This window comes from Orcinus orca, chromosome 16 (genome assembly GCF_937001465.1).
Source record: "Orcinus orca chromosome 16, mOrcOrc1.1, whole genome shotgun sequence".
Taxonomy (NCBI): domain Eukaryota; kingdom Metazoa; phylum Chordata; class Mammalia; order Artiodactyla; family Delphinidae; genus Orcinus; species Orcinus orca.
The window spans coordinates 5,565,619-5,586,794 of NC_064574.1; the positions used below are offsets into that span (position 1 = coordinate 5,565,619).

The 21,176-nt window shown below is 43.5% G+C and overlaps 1 protein-coding gene across 3 annotated transcripts in view; it reads right to left on the reverse strand.

The window, feature by feature from the left end:
- Positions 1–1,141: 1,141 nt before the first annotated feature.
- RAB22A (RAB22A, member RAS oncogene family) overlaps positions 1,142–21,176 on the reverse strand; it is a 52,860-nt gene continuing 32,825 nt past the window's right edge. For 2 of the 3 annotated variants that reach the window (XM_033410273.2, XM_033410274.2), the window contains exons 4-7: positions 13,793–13,864; positions 13,595–13,701; positions 12,850–12,959; positions 1,142–8,220 (exon numbers count right to left, since the gene is read on the reverse strand). In XM_033410273.2, coding sequence (XP_033266164.1) covers positions 8,123–8,220; positions 12,850–12,959; positions 13,595–13,701; positions 13,793–13,864 — 387 coding nt within the window. In that variant the 3' untranslated portion in view covers positions 1,142–8,122. The remainder of the gene's footprint in view (positions 8,221–12,849; positions 12,960–13,594; positions 13,702–13,792; positions 13,865–21,176) is intronic. The other variant, XM_049698801.1, reaches the window with a different exon arrangement.

Here is a 21,176-nt window from a genome sequence, read left to right on the forward strand (position 1 = left end):
GAAAATGTATTGAGGTGTATACGAGATTTATGGAACTTCCTGTAGGTTACGTTTCAAAAAAAAAAATGGCAACAAACAAAAAACCAAACTAATGACAAATAGTTATTTTAACTGAAACAGATAAAGATTATCAGGGAGATGCTTTAAAAACAAATTATATGCGAGCACTTACTCTTTGTGCTGAATGTCAGGTATGTGCTGAATGCCAGGTATGTAGGTATCTCCCCTGAACAGCCACATGTGGTTGGTGCTCTATTATGTTCCCATTTTACAGATGAAGGCCCTGAAACTCAGAGGTTAACAACTCTAAGGCCACCCGGCCTAGAAAGGGGCTAAGCTGAAGCTCAAACCCAAGTCTGTCCATCTCCTGGCTTTGCTGCTCTCTCTGGTTCCCTCGTTAGAACACATCTGTCCTGTCAACACAACCATGGCATATAGACAACTGTGCTTCTTTCGTAGAGGGATATCAAAGAGAAAACGAGTGTGTGAAGCTGTGCTTCTGTGGGCAATGCACAGACTGAGGGTGTCCAGGGCTGAAGTCCTCACTCAATGGAAATGCTGGCATCGCTGACGAAATCCAGCAGATAACAGAAGATGGTGTGAAACTTTTTGCTCACGAGGTTGGGAAGCAGCGTTCCCTCCAAACGCTCGCTGGAGGCTTTGCAGGCCTGCCTCCATCATCGTTCCCCATCTGAGCTCTGCAAGGACACGGACAGGAAGGAGCTGTCTAAGAGAGAGATGCTGGGAGCTGGACTGATGGATACAAATACCGCGCTGCTCACCAGACACTACAGCTATCAAAGTTCTGGCATTCCAGTTTTCAAAAATCATTTTAAAATGACTCCGGGAGATTTGGTTAAGACAAACGAGTGATGAAGACTATCACAGGGCTTCCCTGGTGGCGCAGTGGTTGAGAGTCCACCTGCCGATGCAGGGGACACGGGTTCGTGCCCCGGTCCGGGAAGATCCCACATGCCGCGGAGCGGCTGGGCCCGTGAGCCATGGCCGCTAAGCCTGCGCGTCTGGAGCCTGTGCTCCGCAAGGGGAGAGGCCACAACAGTGAGAGGCCCGGGTACCGCAAAAAAAAAAAAAAAAAAAAAAGACTATCACAAAGAAAAACCACTTGAAAGGCAAATACGTATATCTGGAAACATAGCATTTTTATTAACAAAATGTTTACACTCTCCTTACAATACAACAAATTTTGTAGTGACTTAGCATGTTATACTCTATAAAAGTTTAGTATAGAATATTCAAGCTAAAACAATATAGTTTAAAAGTATGCCAAATCAACCACCATTGCAACTATCTACTACCAGCCTAAATGTAAAAAGAAAAATCTTACAACAAAAATCAAAAGATCAAGTTTTCTTTCGTCAGCATCTACAAACAGTACAGACATCATACAGTTTATATATAGACTTAGGTCCAGCCCAAGGTTAAGACTGCAAAAATAAAGTCTTCAAACATCCATATAAGCTTGGCAAACCATCATTACAATATTTCATCACAGGTAATCAAGCGATGCGTCATGCAGAGAAGCCACGGCTACAAATTTGGGCTGTTTGTAGTGCAACAAGGCGGCCTAAACTGTAAGCAACTTGATTTTTTTCATAATAGACGCTATTATAGAAAGGCACAAATATCTTACTCCTTGCATCAGGTCTTGAAAAGGCATGACATTCTTAGGAGAAATAAGAATTGCTGGTACAACGGCTTAGCTTTTTTTTTTTTTTTTTTAAATGTCTAGGCTCATCTCCACAGCCGTTTCTCTCCAAGACTTTAGACTTGGGGTTTTACATACTTTAACAAATGTTCTATTACAAACTAAGCGAGGTGCTGACACTTAAACTGCCTCATCGCCCGCGGTAAGAAACATTTTGTTCCGCAGCCATGTTGCCACTGTAAGCTAGTACTGCCCTTTTCCTCGCTGGAAATATTGGACTTCTTCCCCTAAAATTAGCCTTTGTGTGATCGGACAGTACAGGTTGCCTACTGCTTCCCCTGTTGGATGTGGTGGGCAAACTTTACCGCTGCGACCAGGTAAGGCGGCATGTCACACGCGCTGAGGAGGCGGCTGGCGCCCTGCGTCTTTAAGGGAGAGCCCGCAGCAAAATGAGAAGAAGAGAAATAAGGCCAAGAAGTCGGCTTCGATCGCAGAGAAGGCAAGACGTCCGTTCTTAAGACGGTCAGAGGCATGATCGACAATCATGTGAGTGACTCATAAAGGGAGATGATGGAAAGACTGAGAGGCTGGATGAGAGTAAAAAAAAAAAAAAAAAAAAAACTTTTCCAGGGCAATAAAGCTCCGTCTACACAGTACAACAAATGGTTTGAAGAACAGCCACCCGTCAGTCGCTCTGACTAGCCAGCTGCTGCTAATTGTCCCCACGCTGAATCGACCAGTCGCTTGGACAGCACGTGCATGACCCCCATTAAGAAAGTTTCCTAAACTAGGTAATAACCGCAGAGGCAGAGTCAGCGGAGGTACACAAGTTCAAGCCCCACTTTCAACATTTTCCAGTGGGTGAAACTGATTATTCAAGTATAAATTTCATGAAAAAATTAATAACGATGAATTAAGGGTTAAGCTCCAATTGATGTCACATGCTGCTGGGTGCTGACGATTCCTGAAGTGGGAGGGGGCGTGCTCCACCTCGCCCCCGGGCCTGTCCCACTCTAGCTGGTGCTCACTGGGCGCTGGGCTTGCCCAGGCGAAGAAGGGGTGCTTGGCTTTTCTCCGTGACATAAGACGGGGAGTTTCTTGGATAAGTGCAATTCTGAGTAAAGATTGTCAGCCCTGTGTGTGAAATGCTGTTTTAAAGATGATTTCCTCTGAAGCACCGCTTTAAACAATTTGCTTCTGGAAACACGAAAAAGTTCCTGAATCGAGAAGCTGCATCGAAACCGGAGCATTCTGTTCCTTTTGCAGGATTGCAAAGGGGATGATTAAGGTCTACAGTTTAAAACTGCCAATTAGAGAAGGCTCGTCCAAAAAATCATTCCTATCTGAGGATTTCCCATTAACTGGCTGAATTCCTGGCACTTGAATTCCTGTTCGTGGAAAGCTACCCAGAAGTTTGTTTGTTTCAATTATGAAGCATTTTGATGAGGCACCGGACGCCAGGACCATGCACACCGATCTGAAAATGAACTGGCCATGAGTTTTTTAAAATTTCTGTTGAATTTTTTAAGACTCCATGGTTTTAATTCTAGTATCTACTGATGACACATCCTAATCTTACTATCGATCTAAAATGTTCAAGATAATGAAAGGAAAAGATGGAAGATTTCAGATTTTTCTTTTTATTAAACTTCTGAATCTTTTGTTTGAAAGCTACAAACAGTTCTAGCCTATCTGGAACTGATTATACTCTAAGAGGAAAGAACACAGATATTAGTTATTTCTGATGGTACAGACCAAAAATCAAAGTTGATCTATGCCCCTGGAAGTCCTTCTCGATTTGGGAAGTAAATCATTTTCCTTACATGCTAGGAGAATCCTGAAGGACACACTGAGAAAGATGGAGATTCTCGGTTCTATTTATTCTCTTTCTTCATTATGCCTAATGAAACTTCATCAGTAACAGGTTGCTGACTTATCATTCTCTTAGACTGAAAAAGTGGGGGCTCCTGAAAAATGTAATACCCTCCTAATTTTTTTTTAGACTTTCATTTGCACATAAAACAGGACAAATGCCCCAGAATTCCATTAATATTTCATGAAAACCGGATAACCACATTGCCTGGATTTCTATTACTGGAAGTCAAGACAAGCAAGAGAAATGGGCAGAGGTCACTTCTTTCAGTCCAAGGCTGAATTCCACCTCCGCCTCCCTTTGCTAAAACTATACGGTACATGTTTATCTCCTGGATAAATTTGTTGCTTGGACTGTTTTTTTGTTTGTTTGTTTGTTTGTTTGAATCATAGTACCACAGGTGTTAAAACACATCTCCTAAACATTACCTTGAATCATTTAAAAATTTCTGATGGACCAAGCTAACTGAGGGCAGGTATATATATAGTCACAGCCTGACCCTTGAAGGTACATTTAGCTTCTTCTTTTAAAAAATATTAACTGTTAAGAGGTAGACGATCTCTTGTAGTCAAACAAGTCATGCTGCTATAGTCCCTTTAAAACAAATTTAAATAATGAAGAAGTTTTCCAGGTTTCCACTCTCTAGCTTATCACTGTTGTTTAACTTTCATTACAGAGGCAGGAGGAACACGTGCAGCCTAATGAGTTGGGAGAGAAGAGCCAGCCTGAGTCTGTGGGCTGTCATTTCTCCCCCAGATGTTCTACAGCAGGTACCTAGTACAGATCAGAGTTAAGGGGATTCTAATAACTGTTCCCCAGAAGGAAAGGATTTTCTCATTACTTATACAGGTTCTTGCAAAGACATCCGAATGTGTACGGGGCTCGTCTGTCATATACATAACACACTGTGCGTGTATTTTCTTATACACTAAGGGGCCATGAATCACTTTCTCAGCGTGTTCTGAAAAAAACAAGTGAAAAAATGCTTGTAAGAATTTATACAACCTCTTTTGCAACTTACTCTCAGCCTGTAAAAAGATGCATGTAACAGTGAACAAATGCCTTTTCAAGCTCTGAGGCTGACATGCCAATTAGCGCAGTGTAGATTGAATTAAATCTGCCCATTTTAACACAACGCCATAACAGTACAGATACGCTGGTTTGACGCCTCCAGGAAAGCCATGGAATAGTCGTCTGAAGATAGTTTCATTATTCTATCTCCCAGAGTTTAATTTAGAAGGTCTCCTAGACCTATTTTCCTTCTTGAGAACAGAAAAGAAATAAACACAAAACGTAAAGAGAAGTTCTGAAATTAAATGTGGTTTTCTTTCCCTTTTTATATATTTAGAAATAATAAACCCCGACAACCTCAAGAAGGACACCAGCCCACTTAGAGGAGGTCGGGCCTCCAACAGAGGAGGGTCAATCCTTTCAGACGTGGGGAGGAATCCAGGAAGCCTGTGTACAACGGGAGGCAGGCACCTCAAACAAAATCACACACAGGCGACCAGGAAGTGTGTTATTCTAAAGGAATCAAACCTTTCCTTTGCTATGTGTAGAACGTGGCCTGTGGTTGAAAAGCAGGTGATGGAGGTTTCATTTGGAACCAGAAGGGCCTGTGATAGGCACTTCTCCCTAATCACTTCTTAAAGAGAGTTTAAAATGAAGGACACTTAATCATACCCATACTTTATGTTCTTTTAATCACCAAATGACAGTTAATGAGTTATCACAGAATCAGAAAAACACTTGTGTGAAAGGAGAGTTCTTAAGACCAATGGTTACTAAGATTGGACACCTGCGAAGAGCTGATTTCCATTTCTCTGAGAAGAATCAATATACACTTGCAGCTAATTAATGCTTTTTCTCTTTTCAGTCCCCAAAGTTTTTAAAGATGGCCCTGCGTCATAAGAGAACCAAAAGAAGAGTTTTATAGATGGGCTATGTCTCAATTCTTATACAATCTAGAATTTTCTCATAATAAGAAATAAGAATAAAGAATATATAAAACGTGTACTAGATCACTCTTTAGGTGAATAATCCAAAGTGGGATCAAAATAAAACACTGTTTCTGACTTTAATATTCATCTCTGCATTTGAGAAGCAAAGAAGATAACTGAAAACATTTTTCCCCTGTTCTCATCGAGTATGAATTATGAATTCTGAGAAAGCAATGTGTAGCTGTTATTGTTAAGCATTAAAAAGACACCACATGAGAAACAGCCATGGCAATTTCTGAGACAGACCGAGGAAAATGAGAGCAAGAGAGGCCCTGAAACGCATGAGGAACACATGGGAAGGAGAACGAGAAATCAGGATGAGAAGGCGGCTGCGGTGGGCTGAAGGAGGGACCCGTTCTGGGCTCCGTGCAGTAAATGTCACAATAGGATGAGAAGCATTCGGAGGGCTTACCAATAAGAGAGGCACCGAGGCACTTTGCCTTTCCCTGTGCACCCAGACATCATGAAATCACCCACGCTGACTGACAGCTTTGGGTGAAAACATGTGAAGGTCACAGATTTGTGTGATCTTTTGGTGAAAAAAGAGGGAAAGGGCCACACACGCGTCGCCTCTCCGTGAATCCAGCAACCTTTATGTTGTTGTCATGGAGATAGAGGCCCAGCAGTGGGAATGTTAGGGACAAACCAGGGCAGTGGCCTGATGGCCGGATCCATTTCGAAGTATATGAAACAAAGCCAAACCACCTTCAGGTGTGAAGAGCCCAGCCTTTGGAATCAGGCATTCTCTCTGAAACTTGCTAATTTCATGCTGGGAAGGAAGCTGGATGCTGCAGGGGCACAGAGTCCACACGTATTTTAAACAAAACATTAGAATTTTCACTACCAACGTTCCTTCTATATGATTTCGATAAGAGAATAAGCAATTCCAAATGCTTAAGACATACACCAGGGGAAAGGGAATCAATCGTTTTTTACTTAATCTGAGTTATAATTTTCCCATTACAATCTAACCGTATCAAGTGGGGGGCACAAAGAAATAACCATTAGTTTTAAAAGTTTCAACTGTTCAGTTTAAGGATAGCTCTGAAAGCACAATTTAGTTTGAAATTCAAACTGTTTCATTTCCTATTTAATCTTGTACATTTCCTTCTCTTACAATACTCAGGTTGGAAGGGTGCCAAATTAGACCAGGAACAAATTTTCACCAACTTCACTTTAGTGCTTTATTTTTAGATTACATTAAAAACCTCAGTAGGCTCCCTGAGGGAAAAGAGCTTTAACCACTAACAGAGGCAGGGGAAAACAAGGGAAACGGAAAGACAGGCTAAATTGTTAACAAGGAAAGCTCTCTCAAAACAGCTGGCCCGAGGTCGCTGTAAAAGCTAAAAGAAACTTACCCCCAAGACCAGGTAGGTAAATGTGGAGAGCTCGGGACCTTAACCTTTTGCCCCGAAGCTAGGAAGGGCTAGTCAGGCTTGTCAAAGTGGCATACGTCTTCACAATGATTTCCAGATGGGACTGGAGGGGCGGGGGTGGCGGGAGGGAAGGCAGACAAATCCTGACGGATCACAAGCCACGCGCTCTAAGCTTTTGCACCATGTCAACGTGCTTCAAGGAGCCTCCTGTGCACAGGCTGCGAAATGGGCGGGCACAGTGCGAGAGTAAATGGAGTGTTGAATGAAACACAGAATTTGTTAATGTATTTACATAATTTATAATCTGTAAGCAATGGTCTCGTAAATATAGACTACAACTTTACATATGCTAAGCAACAGATCATTGTCTCCCCCACCAAAATATCTCGGTTAAATAAAAAATTGACAGCATTTACACCACTTTCTTTACTTTCTCTCTTCTTCTCTTTGTAAACCACTGCTAGTCAGTTTAATCATCTGCAATTCAATTTATTCCAGGCAGCTTCTCTACCACCACCACCTTGATCGCGACAGCTTCCTTACAAAGGTGCCAATAATGTGCCTGGTGACACATGCAAACCCAGGGTGAGGCATGCACCTGCTGCTGTGAGTTTACTGTGCATGTCCTGGGCTGATGTACCCAATGCAAAGTGCTTTAGAGACGGCAGGGGTGAAACCATCTCCGTCAGCCCTTATAAATAACCCATTTTAGCTTCAAATAATAAGAACTGCCATCCCTCCATTCATGACAACCGACCACATTCTAAATGCCACCAAGGAAATGGTATCATGGGTACCAATGGGAAACCAAGGAAATGATCATCTCCACAAGGTCTTTTTCTTCCCTTAAGAACCACAAAAGTGCTAATTTTCCCTTTACAAATGTTACATAAACTCTTGATTACAAAACTACTCAACAATTTAATCCTACCATCTATACAATTATACACTCCTTCTCAGCAAGGTCAAAAGTCTATGATGTAGTCCCTTTGTACACCAGAGATTCTTTACAGAAGAGAAGTCCACAGACTGAAATATTATTGCTGCAGTCTCCAGAGAGGAAACAGAACCGGTCAATTCCTGTGAATCCTTGTTGCCCGAAGAAGATACAAGACCGGCGAGGCGACCCCTGGCGACAGGGCTCCAGCCCTCCCGCTAACTTTCAGGACCACCTACTTCACCATTGAGCCTGGAGGCCAAGGCTCAGTCAGCAGCAGCTCCGTTTCGGCTCCGAAGGCTGTCTTCGGAGTTTGAAGCCCTTTCCACCGGAAGGCGGGTTGGAGTCAGTGGATGGAATTCTTCGACCTGAACCAAGAGGACAGGAGGGAAGGGAATGAGCTTTCACATTCTCAATCTGTTCATTCTCAGACACAACCATTTTGCAGATGCAATTTGACAGGTTTCATTAAAATTTAAAAAGTTGAAAAAACTTCTAAGTTTGGAAGACTTTTAGATTTACAGAAAAGCTGCAAAGATAACACAGCACTGCTGTATCCCCCTCACCCAGCTTCCCCTGATTTTGGTATCTTATAGTATTACCATGGGATCTGGCAAAATGAAGAACTCGACACTGGCACATCACAACCCCAGACTTTGGTCAGATGCCATCAGTTTTCCCACTAATGTCCTGTTTCTGTTCCAGGGTCCAAAGAAGCGTATCACATGGCATTTAGTACAAATTTTTTTTAACTAAAATATTACATGTTAAAAAAATTGCATCAGAATGTGCCTGTCCCTCTGTCTCGTGGCAGAGGCCACCTTCCAGAGACAGGTGTGTGCAGACATGCACAGTACACACACGCTCTTAAAACCAGGGCAGGAGCAAATACCGTTTCACGTAATATAACCTGGGGATTGCTCCACCAGAGCGTTCTTTTAAATAGCTCTGTGATACCGCACTGTATGGATGTACTGTTCTTTATCCCCTATTGATAGATCTTTAAGTCTGTTTCCAATATTTTGATGTTTTTAAAAACAATGCAAAGACTGTGTTTGTAAACCCATGAGTGCACGTGTGGGATAAATGAACAGGCGTGGAAGAGCCGGGTCATGCGATTCTACTCCTGGGTATTTATCTGACACCGACACTGTATTCGCAGTGTCTGTCTAGCACAAATGCAAGAAGGACGTGCAATTTCAACTCTGACAGATGCTGCCAAATTGCTCCGAAGAGGCTGCGCCACTGTATCCTCCTGCCAGCAATGCATGAGAATGAACAGCTTTCACCTTACTGCTCTGTGAATCATAACGTCAATTTCGAGAGAAGCCTTAAATCACCCATCCACCTGCCTCACTGACAACTCAAGGGCTGCTTCCTGTACAAAGGCTTTCCTGAAACCCTCCCACTTCCTAACTCTGTCCAACATCTCAGATGCTAAAATCAAGTCAGGAGCCAGAAGCACTTACTACACATTTGTTTACGCAACCATCTCCATTATCTCCCTCTAACGAGGCCCAAAGCTCTTCAAGGGAAGAGATCTCCAGCTTTATGTTTCCAGTATCTATTTAGCATAGCACCTGGCACTGAGGTATTTTGAAAACATGGAACGAACTGACACCTGCATCTTTGGCATTAATGAGGCTGAGCGGGAATCTGCCGACTCTCAGGTCCTCGGGTGCACAACCTGAAGCCTCTAGCACATCCAGCAGCCTGCAAATCAGGGGTTGGGGAGGGAGAGGGCAGAACACAGCATGGTGCCCGCATGGCTAGGAAGCATCCTCCAGTATGTCCTACAAGCACTTTCAAACGCCTATATGCACTGCTGTGAATACAATGCAAATTTATTTAAAAGCTTCACTGACTCTTCTTGTCATTCCTTATTTCTCAATAAATGGATACTGAAAACACAGCTGGTATTACAGAGCCATCTCTGAAATATTTTTAGAAGAATGCAGAGAACACCTTCGTGACCTGAGAATAGGCAAGGATTTCTTAAACAGGAGCCCCAAAATGCTAACCATAAGGGAAAATAAGGATAAATTGGATGACATTAAGATTAAAAGCTCCAATTTACTAAAGGAGTTGATTCAAAAATGAAAGTCAATGGACTTTCCTGGTGGCGCAGTGGTTAAGAATCCGCCTGCCAATGCAGGGGACACGGGTTCGAGCCCTGGTCTGGGAAGATCCCACGTGCCGCGGAGCAACAAAGCCCATGTGCCACAACTACTGAGCCTGCGCTCTAGAGCCCACGAGCCACAACTACTGAGCCCGTGTGCCTAGAGCCCGTGCTCCGCAACAAGAGAAGCCACTGCAATGAGAAGCCCGCACTCCGCAACGAATAGTAGCCCCCGTTCGCTGCAACTAGAGAAAGCCTGTGCGCAGCAATAAAGACCCAACACAGCCATAAATAAATGAATAAATAAACAAATTAATTAATTAATTAAAAAAAATGAAAGCCAAGGCACATAGTGCATCTCTCTAATAGACATAATCAACCACGGACTCATAGTCAAAATAAACTATAAACACTAAGATAAAGGCAGATAAACCCAATAGGAAAATAGGCAAAACTACACAAAAGAGGATATCTAGATATCATAAAAATGTAAACAGACATCGGAAAGGTGCTCGACTTCATTCACTGCCATAGGTGCAGGTCACTACCCTGCCCCTCCGCGTCGGAGTGACTGGGGTTCGCAGACCCCACTGGTGTCCGTGCCAATATAACCACCCTGAAGACTGTTTGACAGTAAACTTGTGCTCAACGCACGCATACCTGAAGATTCAGCCATCCTTCTCCTGGGTATAAACAGACCCAAGAAAAATGTGTACCTGTCGTGTACATGTTGGACGTGAAGCAGAATGTTCAGAGGTTCTACTTGTCATAGCTCGAAACTGGACATAACTACCCAAACGCCTATCCACACTGTGGGTATTCCTCGCCGCGCCCACCCTAGCACACACACTCCATGTCGATGAGGATGAATCGCGCACGAATCTACCAAATGTGACGTAGAGCTAAAGACGCCAGACACAAGAGAGTAAACCCAGCATGTTTTAAAAAGCATAAAATATAAAAACAGGCAAAACAAGAAGAGTTAGTGGTCAGGATGGTGCCTCCCTGGGTGGGGAGTGGGGGAGGAAGGCTGCCGGGACGCTGCTGGGTCTTGAAGTGAGTGCCGATTACAGGAGTCTACACAGTCCGTGAACATGCCTGGAGCTTTATACTTCTGATATGAGCACTTCTCAGCATGTATATTAGACTTTAATAAAAAGCTAGCAAACCAGGCACTGTGCTAATGCAATTTTACAACAGCCCCGTAAATAATAAATTCAATTTACATCTCGTTAAATTTTTCTAATCTTTTTGAACATATATTTTTTATTTTTCACAGTTAAAATGAGTATGTACAGGCTAGTTTTTATACAGGAATTTTCATTATTGGTATAGTTCACCACCTTCCTGTTTTTTAATACTGCTGGAGTAAAGAACACTTTATAAAGAAATAGTGATAATTTTAGCACTCATGACACCACACACTTAGATATTTCAGCTTGAACTGTGAAAAATTCCCGCCTGGCTTCACGCTGCCTTTCAAGAATGCATCTGGGTAACTGCTGTTTACAATCTAGGAAAACGATAACTATCCTGACGCTTCAACGCTGGAAGGAAAGGGCTGGACTAGAGCTTGCACACCAGCCTCTACCAGCCGCCCCAGGGAGCAGATGGGCCTGGCAGGCCTGCACAGGGTTCTGAAAATATTTGAATAAGTGGCCAGATTTACAGAGTGTGACATGTTACATAAAATTCAGATCTCTGGTTCTCGGAACAAACTAAAAACATCAAAAAATAATAACACCGAAAATAACCCCAACAATTGAGCAGCCAAGGGCCTAAATCCCAGTGCGGTTCACCTGCTGGAGCTGGGCCTGCCCTTGCAAGCTGTCAGGGTCACCAGGGCTTTCTGCAGCCCCCCAGGTCTCAGCCTGCTCCTCTGTTGGGCCGTCCCTGCCTGGCCCCGGTGGCTCCTCCTCTACATGTTGGCCAAGGGCCCTTCCACTTCTCTCAGACCTCCCCCAAAGGAGGGATCTTAATGAATAAGTTCACTGTGCTTTGCTGGCTTTCTCCTGTCCTCCAAAGGGAAGTCTGACCTGTTCAGTTAACATGAACCCCAGGGCTCTGCACACCTGCTCTGTCAGGTCTCAGCTTCAGTATCACCTCCTCAGAGAAGCCTTCCCCGACCACTTGCAGAAAACTCTTTCACTTCATCCTATGTTATTTTCTTCCTATCACTGCTCATCATCTGAAAGGACCTCACTTATTTGTGTGTTCACTGTCTCTCCCACAGTGGAACGTGCACCCCAGGACAGCAGACCCCATCTTGTTCGCTGCTGCCTCCCCCGAGCCTGGAACAGTTTTCAATGAATATACTGATGAATTTGAATGAAATGAATAAACAGATACAATCTGTAGAAGATCCCAAAGGTACGCAGCAGCCTCTCTCCTATCTAGTGTCATCCTATTAACACTACTGGAAAGGGAAAGAGGAGGGGTGGGAAAAAGTGGTCTTACGTTTCACTAGCGAGTACCTAGTATTAATTTTTGAGGGCTTTCTTATAGTGGAATTACACACGCATTTCATTTCCCTTTATTTATTTTGTTCATTTTCAATGACTCTGGACAACTAACTGAAACACATTTAAAGAGAGAAAGAGGGAGAGATGACAGCTTCTAGGACCTCTAGGCCCTGCACATTCTTTATTCAGTAGCAACATTCTTTCTAGAAGGGCTACAGTCATCAGGCAGCAGCTCTCCAGCACTTACAGCATGATATGAAAACCCACCGTCACTCTTAAATTCTCAAATCTCATTCCACTGAGAACAGTATCAGAGACTACACCACTCTACGTAAGGAGAAAATTCTACTCGGCAAGATAATTCTGTTTTAAGTTGCTCTGCACAGAGGAAACCCATAAGGCACAGAGATACTCACTAATTTCTATAAAGAGTTCGTTTATGTTTATCGCGTTTTTTGCGCTGGTCTCTACAAAAATTGCATGGATGGAGTCGGCGTAGTCCTTAGCATCTCTCTCCATGACCTCTCTGGAAGGCAACGAATTGCAAATCAGAAATTCTGCCCATCAAGAGCTTAATGTGATCCCCACCTACCCAGTAATTAACCAGATTTATGATGATAGAGGATGTCAGGAATGGCTGGTGAATGAGCCCTGGCACCGTGGTCCTCCCAATTACACCACTTCTACGGTTAAAGAAAACAGAACAGAACAGAATAGAACTCGGGACTACTAGCAATGCATCCAATGGAATGGCCAGAGAATCACCGGGGTTTCTTTTCCCCTCATAGTAGAGCCCTTGCTTGGGGAATCGTGGAAGTGGTCCAGAGAAATTTCCAATAAACGTGCTTTCCTTAAAATATCCTTCCCCATTCAGGTATCCTATGTTATGAGAGCTGAGGGCTACACTAATCCCAGATAATGTCAACTATGACGCAAATGACGTTTAAATATATTACACACCTGTCTCGATATATAATCTAATTAGCTCCAAATGTCTGAACTCTTAAATTTTAGTTTGAAACTTCAGGACTCCAACCAAACAACAAAAAGGAATTTTTCAATGTCAGAGATAAAATAAAAGCAAGATTCTTACATTGGCTATTGCTCTGTAAGAAAAGGAACACATAATCAGCACTGTAATCTCCTGTTCTAATAACTTACCTTACGTCGATAAGATCACACTTATTTCCTGCAATGGCAACTACAATATTGGGTGGGCCGTGCTGTCGAAGCTCTTTTACCCAATTCTTTAATGTTGAAAATGTCTCCTGTAACACAGAGGAGGAAAGCAACTGGAGATATAAGCAACCAAAACAGAGTTTTCAAAATAGTCTAAAGAAAACGGTATGTAAGTCTTACTTCTTTTGTGATATCATAAACAATTATAGCTGCAGCCGAGCCGCGATAGTACATTGGCGCTAAGGCACGAAACTGCAGAGAAGAGGGAAAAATAAAAAACAAAATTGGGAAAACTGGTTAAATATGTTTTTTACTAGACTTTTAACCCCATTATCCCTGCACAAAAGGTAATCCTTCTCTTAATCCAAAGAAGATGACATGATGTTTTAAAGCAAATGAACCAGTAATTACCAAAGGCAAAACCTTTTAATGTAACACTGAAATGCCTCTCAGAAGGTAGTTTAGAATACATTTTTATAGGAATTAAATATGGTGCTATAAACAATTGTTTCAGCTAAAAAGGCTTTTTAATTGAACTCAATGTTATAATTCCCAAATTCATTTGTTCAATAGTCCTTTAAACGTTGGCTTCCCAAACTATCAAAGAGATAAAAATAATGCTGTAAATAGTTCTCCAGAGAAGTGGCTGCATTTGGGTGTTGAAAAGATAACGCTGTAATCTAAATGCTGATTGTGCTACAGAGATGAGCACACATTTACATTCACCACTTGGATGAGCCTGTAACTCGCTTTTTTGGTAACTTCCACACATGTGGCAGTTCCCAAATGCAGGTACATATCTCATTTCATTTACATGAATTTAACTCTGTGTGCAGGGCTCCTTCCCACCAATCACCTCCCTGCCCCAATACAATAGGGAGGGAAGAGAAGGAAAGGGAGAATAATAACAATTTAAACAGCGAGGCTGATTTAGTGGGCCATTTCTCGTGATAGAGTGTGAGATGGAAAATGGGAAGCTCTCTCTCCAGTCAACCCTGGTTCCTGGGCATCTGTGTGAGAACCTTGCTCAGTGAATGTGATGCCAGTGTTGAAAGACAAGACTCTTATCTACGCTTGACCTTTGTCTTACACCCTGACTTTGAAACCTGATCCCTACATATGATGTGAGAGATACCACTGGACTCCCCTCTGGGTCTCTGTTCTGTGGCTTCCCCGCAAAACACAGGTAGGAACTGTCATCAGAAGTGAGCATCTGAATACATTCCATATACAGAATTACAGACTCCACAACTTCTTAACCAATGACTTAAACTTTGGCTTTTAAACTTTCATGCTAATTTGAGTTTTATAAATGAAAATAAAATTATGACTGTAGACTCCATGAGGAAGAGAGCATGTCTGTTTAGTACCCCATTTTATCTCTGGGCCAGGTGCCTGGCACACTGTAGTAAGGCAGAAAGAAGTGGGGAATAAGGGAATAAGAACTGTTTAGGTGCAGGAGGAGGTCAAACTAAATGCCAAACCCAGATGACCATCCATGTGAAGTTTTACTAGTCTCAGTGCGAAAGATCCCTGCTGCTGGGGTCAAAGCCGGATAACTTCCAATATAATATGTTAAGTTTTAGAGAAGGAAAAAAACCACTAATAATAAAACCTGTAAGCAACTTTAAGGAAACCAGATTATTAGGTAGAAAAGATTCTGGACTGTCTTTCATGCGGTGAGAGTCACAGGAGCAAAGGCAATGATATTAGCTTTCATTTTTGATGCGTTATTCTGGCAACATGCTTTACAAGATTGTTGGTTTTTTGGCTTTGTTTTCTTTGTTTGTTTTTTGCATTTAAATTTGTAAGGTAAAATTCATTTAGAGAAGTGCAAAGATCTTAAGTTTGATAAAAGGTCTTAAGTTTTGGTAAAACAACAAATGTGTATGTGTACAACCACGTAAACACCATCCCACTGAGATATAAAACGTTTGTATCAACATGGAAAGTTCCCTAATGCTCTTCTTTTCACGCCCCTTCTTTATCCTTGAATATCCAAGTCTATTTTATTGATATTGATATAACCACAATGGTTTTCTCTTGCTTAAGATCCGCATAGAATATCCTCTTCCATTCTCTTATTTTCAAGCAATCTCTGGGTTTACATTTAAGGGAATCCTTTTATAACCAGCACATTGTTAGATCCTGACTTTTGATCCAATCTGACAACCTCTGCCTTTTAAGTGGAATGTTTAGTTCCTTTACATTTAATGTACTTACCGATATATTTGGTTTTTACTAATATTAGGTCTACCATTTGCTGTTTGCTTTATATTTGTTCCATCAAAAAAAAGAAAACCCTGTTCTTCCTTTCTTCCCTTCTTTTGCATTAACTATTTTTTAGTATTCAATTTTACTTATTAATTTGTCCATTGACTTTTCAGTTATACCTTCCTGTATTACTTTTTAAGTGGCTGCTCTTGTAACTACAATATACATTCCTCACAGTTGACGTAGAGTTTAAAATGCACCACCTCGGGCTTCCCTGGTGGCACAGTGGTTGAGAGTCCGCCTGCCGATGCAGGGGACGCAGGTTCGTGCCCCGGTCCGGGAAGATCCCACATGCCGCGGAGCGGCTGGGCTCGTGAGCCATGGCCGCTGAGGCTGCGCGTCCGGAGCCTGTGCTCCGCAACGGGAGAGGCCACAGTGGTGAGAGGCCCGCGTACCGCCAAAAAAAAAAAAAAAAAAAGCACCACCTCATGTAAAAGATCAGAACCTTGCAAGATTTGTTTTATCCCACTGTCCTTTGTGCTACTGTCAAATATTTTAAAGCTATGTGATGACCCACACAATCCAATATTATAATTTTTGCATTAAATAGCCAGTCGTCTCTTAAATAAGAAAAAAGACAGATTTTTATATTTACTGTTTCTAGTGGTTATTATTTCTTCCTATGGATCTGAGTTACCATCTAGTGTCATTTCCTCTAGCCCGAGAACCGTTCTGGGACCGCTGCTGCTAAATCCTCTCTGTTTTTCTTCTTCTAACAGTGTCATGACTTTGACTTCATATTTTAAAGATAATTTTGGCACTTTAAAGATACACTGCTCCACTGTCTCCTGGCCTCCACTGACTCCGTGGGAAGCTGGCCCTCATTCATACTGTTGTGTCCCGCACATAATGTGTCTATACTATTATCTCTGGCTGCTTTCAAGATCTGTCTCTTTAACTTTGGTTTTCAGCAGTTTGATTATGATGGAACTAGATGTGGTTTTCTTTGTACCTATGAGTCTGATAAACTTTTGGATTTGTGAGTTGATATATTCCACAAAATTTGGGAAATTTTCAGCCATTATTTCTCAAAATATCTTTTCTTTCTGTCTCCTTCCCCTCTTTTTACAACTTCTGGGTCTCAAGTTACACATACGTTAGATTGTTTGAATTTGTCCCTATGGTACTAAGACTATGTTCCTATTCTTCCACTCTTTGTTCTTTTGTTTTGTCACTTACCCAGTGGACTTTTCATCTTAAATACTACAGTTTTCAGTTTTAGCATTTCCGTCTGATTATTAGTTGCCATTCTGTGTAAGATTCCCCATCTGTAGTTAAGTAGATTATGACTACTTTTCCTAAAAAAAAAAAAAAAAAAAAGACTACTTTTCCTTTAAATCTCTGAACATTTCCAAACCATCTGGTTTCCATTATCTTCTCTGAAGAGTGTTAAAACACTGGCTAATCACCCTGAGATTGGTTTTACACATGGTTAGGGTGGGTCTACTTGGGTCTCTACTCTTAAGACATGGCCCTTCAGAAGTTTCAAGGGAAGCCCAACGTGTTTATCAATTCCCTCGAACAGGGCAGGACTGGACTTTCCTGTGATGAGCAGCAGCTGAATCTCTGCTCTGTCTTGTCACTCCTCCAGCTGTTGGCTTCTGTTGGGTCTCTTAGTGTCGCCCCTGTGCAGTCACAATCTGGGGGTTAAGCAAAGCCTTGAAGGGAATTTACAAGCAGATTTTGGGGGCTTCCCTCCTTGTTGGATCCATCTTTTCTGGGATTTGCCTCCTTCTTTCCCAGCTGCTCTAGCAACCTTAAACTCTGTCCTCAAATACTGCAAGCTAAAAAGACAGCCTTTCTGCGGGAGTCCTAGCTACCCTGTGCTGCATGGTCTGGGGAGCGCCCTCTGGGGAAAAGCCATGAAAATGTGAGTCTCACTCAATGTCGTTCCCTTTTCAGTCCCCAGACTGCATCTGGTTGCTTGGCAGTACCTTCAGAGAGTTGTTTAATGTTCTGTCCAGAGTTTATACATAATAGTTCTCTGTGGGAGGGTTAGTCTGTTACAAGCCACTCTACCATCACTGACACTGAAACTCTTTCCATGTCCTTTTGGTGTAAAGAAAGAAGGCGGCAGCTTAAAAAGAGACTAAAGGGACGTCTGCACAGCTCTGCTCCCAATCTGGCTCTAGATCAGGGGTTGGCAAACTTTTTCTGGAAGGGGCTAGGCAGTAAACATTTGGGCCTTGTGGGTCATATGATCTCTGTCGCAACTCCTCAGCTCCATTACGGAAGCGTGGAAGTAGCCATAGACAATACGTAAACAAATAAGCACGGCTGTGCTCTGATAAAGCGGGAAGCGAGCTGCATTTGGCCTGTGGGCCACAGTGTGGACCCTGGCTCTAGGTATTACGCCACTACACGTTTTCCTGATTTCAGACACGAGAACAACTCTTATGTGGCTCCTGTGACAGTGGATGAGTCCCTGTCTTCCTGGTGCTCTGCCCTCTAGAAACAGCCATTAGGAGAAACCACAGTAAGATTCAGGGACATAAACCTTCAAGGACTGGATGCAGTGTCTATTAGACTTTGGTTAGAAGCTTTCTTTTACATGATCACAGACAGATGGCAAGTAATTGAAATGCTGCTGCTACAGTTACGGTGCATTTCTGATATGGACTTGAGGTGCATGTCTGAGCAGGGGCTGGGTCTGTCTCCATGCTTCTGCAGGAGTCCCTGTTAGTGAAGGGTGATTGGTGGGAAAAGATCACTTAAAACGAATTCATTTAGGATAGCAAATAGGAATGAAAAGGTTTGACAAAGGCTCTATCTTGAGGAAAAAAATTATGAAAACGAGTTTCATTTTATCTGATATTAGAAAAAACTTAGGTTTATTATTGCAACCAGGAGCTAGTTTCCTGAATGAACACTGAGTCAGAGTTGATCGTAACTTGACTGTGATTCTTTTGATAAAACCATATGCTGGCACAATATGATATCTATCTTTCATTTCATGTTTGCCCTTCCTAGTCCTATCATAAAAAAGGAATTTTTACAAGATATTTGAGGACTCCAACAGTTTTCCCCAGGCCTCTCAACCTTCTGATACACAAATCATTACCTTCTGAAGCACTTATGTCATCATTCTGATCAGCAGTGCTCTCCTCACTTAATGTAACAAACCCCTCACCGTCCATGGCTTTGCATGACATCTGCGAAGTGCTCCAAAATCACTTTCATTGACTTAATGAAATTACTTTGCAACCAACTGTCACTGGACCATCAGAAAGATGACCCATCTGTGAAAACGCGAGGGTTAAGTGGGGAGGATGTTTGAATGGTCAGTTCATCACAAAGGGGTGCCATTTTACGATGACTTTTGGTTCCATAATAAATGTCATTACTACAGAGAGCTGAATAATAAATATGCAAATATCGGAAGTATATAATTTGAGGCATGCAATACTCACATGGTGAAACTAGGCAGAGGATCTGTTCCTCCTTACCTGTGCCAAAGTAGGGCTGACAATCAACTGATCTAAATCCACTGGCATCAATACTGTGTGCCAGGGGCTGAGCGCACAGACATGAGGACGGTCCCTGCCCCCAAGGAGCTCACAGTCTAACAGAAGATAAACAAGTAAGGAACCGGGGGACAATCCCACGGATGTGGGCAATCGCAAAGACTGTTCAGGATCCGAAGAGATACACTAAAGAGTTCAGCTGCTAACTGGTCCTCCCAATATCTGAGCGTCAACCCCAGGTCAGGCTCTGTGCTGGGCCCTGGGAATACGACCCCGTGGTCCCGGCTCTCACAGTTTACAGTCTGTGGGGACAGCCTGTCAGGAAGAGTGTGTAGACAGATATCTAATTACAACTTGGAATGAGGGTCCTGAGGGAAATGAATAAAGGACAGTGACGGAGAATGAGCTGGGGTCATGCTTAGGTGCAGAGGGGTTAGGGAAAACTGTGACGGTGTGACACTGAACTTGAGACGAAAAGGCTGGTAAGGAGCCAGCTGGCCAGGCTCCGAGTAGAGGGAAGAGAGAGTTCCAGTACGAGAAACAGCGTGTGTGAAGGCCTGGTTCTGGAGAGTCTGAGGAACTGAGCGGAGGCAGTGGGCTGGAGCTCAGCGGGTGAGAGCGTGGACGGACCGGGAGGGCCCTGGAGAACAGGTGGAACAGGCCATGCAGGGCTGTGCAGGCCAGTGGGCAGGGCGTGGCTCCCAGGAGAGGGGCAGTGGGCAGTCACTGAAGGGCAGTAAGTGGGAGGATAAGGTACTAAGTGGGGCTGGGAAGGGGGTAGGCAGGAAGACCAGTTCAAAGGTGAAAGGAATTCTCAGGTGAGAGTTAAAGGTGGTGGAGAGCAGAGAGCTGGCAGTGGAGACAGGGAGAACCGAGCGGATCTGAGGTGCATTGAGAAGCCGTAGCTGTTGGGACATGCGGTCTCGCCGACGTGGCAGGCTGACGGGGAGGGGGTCAAGGAGAGCCTCCGCGTTCACGCCTGAGCACAGCGGGCACGTGGCCACCTGAGGACTGCAGGGGTGGTGAGGAAAGCTCCCTGGGCGACATGAGACGCGAGCTCTGAAGGCTGAGCATGGCGCTCTCTAGGCTAACGGTGGGAGGGAGGGTATTCTGAGCAGAGGGAACGGCAAGCCATGGGTATGAGGGTGTGGACTGGCCTGGCGCACTGCAGAAGCCTATGCAGTTTGGTCTTGGAGGATGAACTGGTGGAAGGAGGTGAAGGTGGAGAGTCAGGCCGAGGTTGGCACGGTCCGGGCCCTAAAGTCCGTGCCCAGGACAAGCGGGAAGGACAAGCTCACACATGCGCCCTGGAGGATCCTCACAGCATTTCAAACAGTCTGTGATTAGCTGTCAGATGCTTCGCTCTTCTTAAACCCTGTGATCCGGCAACAACCAGCTGGCGCGAGGGCTCACTGCAGGCACCCCTCTCCTGAGGGTCTCCTCGGCGTGGGGCTCTGATGGGCGGGCCTTCCGGGCCCACTGGGCTCATCTACATTCCCTGCGCGAGCCCCTGGATGGTTCAGTGATCTAGCTCCAGGTAGGGGTGAGGCAGATTTGCATCTCAGGGCAACTACTCTTGGTGCAGAATCAATTAGAAATGGGGAAACGAGAGGCATGCAGACCAGCTAATTACAAAACTTCACAGAATCCTGCTTTTATGGTAGCAGTAAGAGAGAGGCATAAACCCTTGTGTTGTTCTTTTTTTATGTTCTGGAAAGATGTTACATATCACCATGTCTACCAGGACGGGCTCTGATTCAAAGCATAATGGAATCTATATCATAGCATGTGCTTTATAATGAGGGTTTCGCTGTGTCATCAAATAT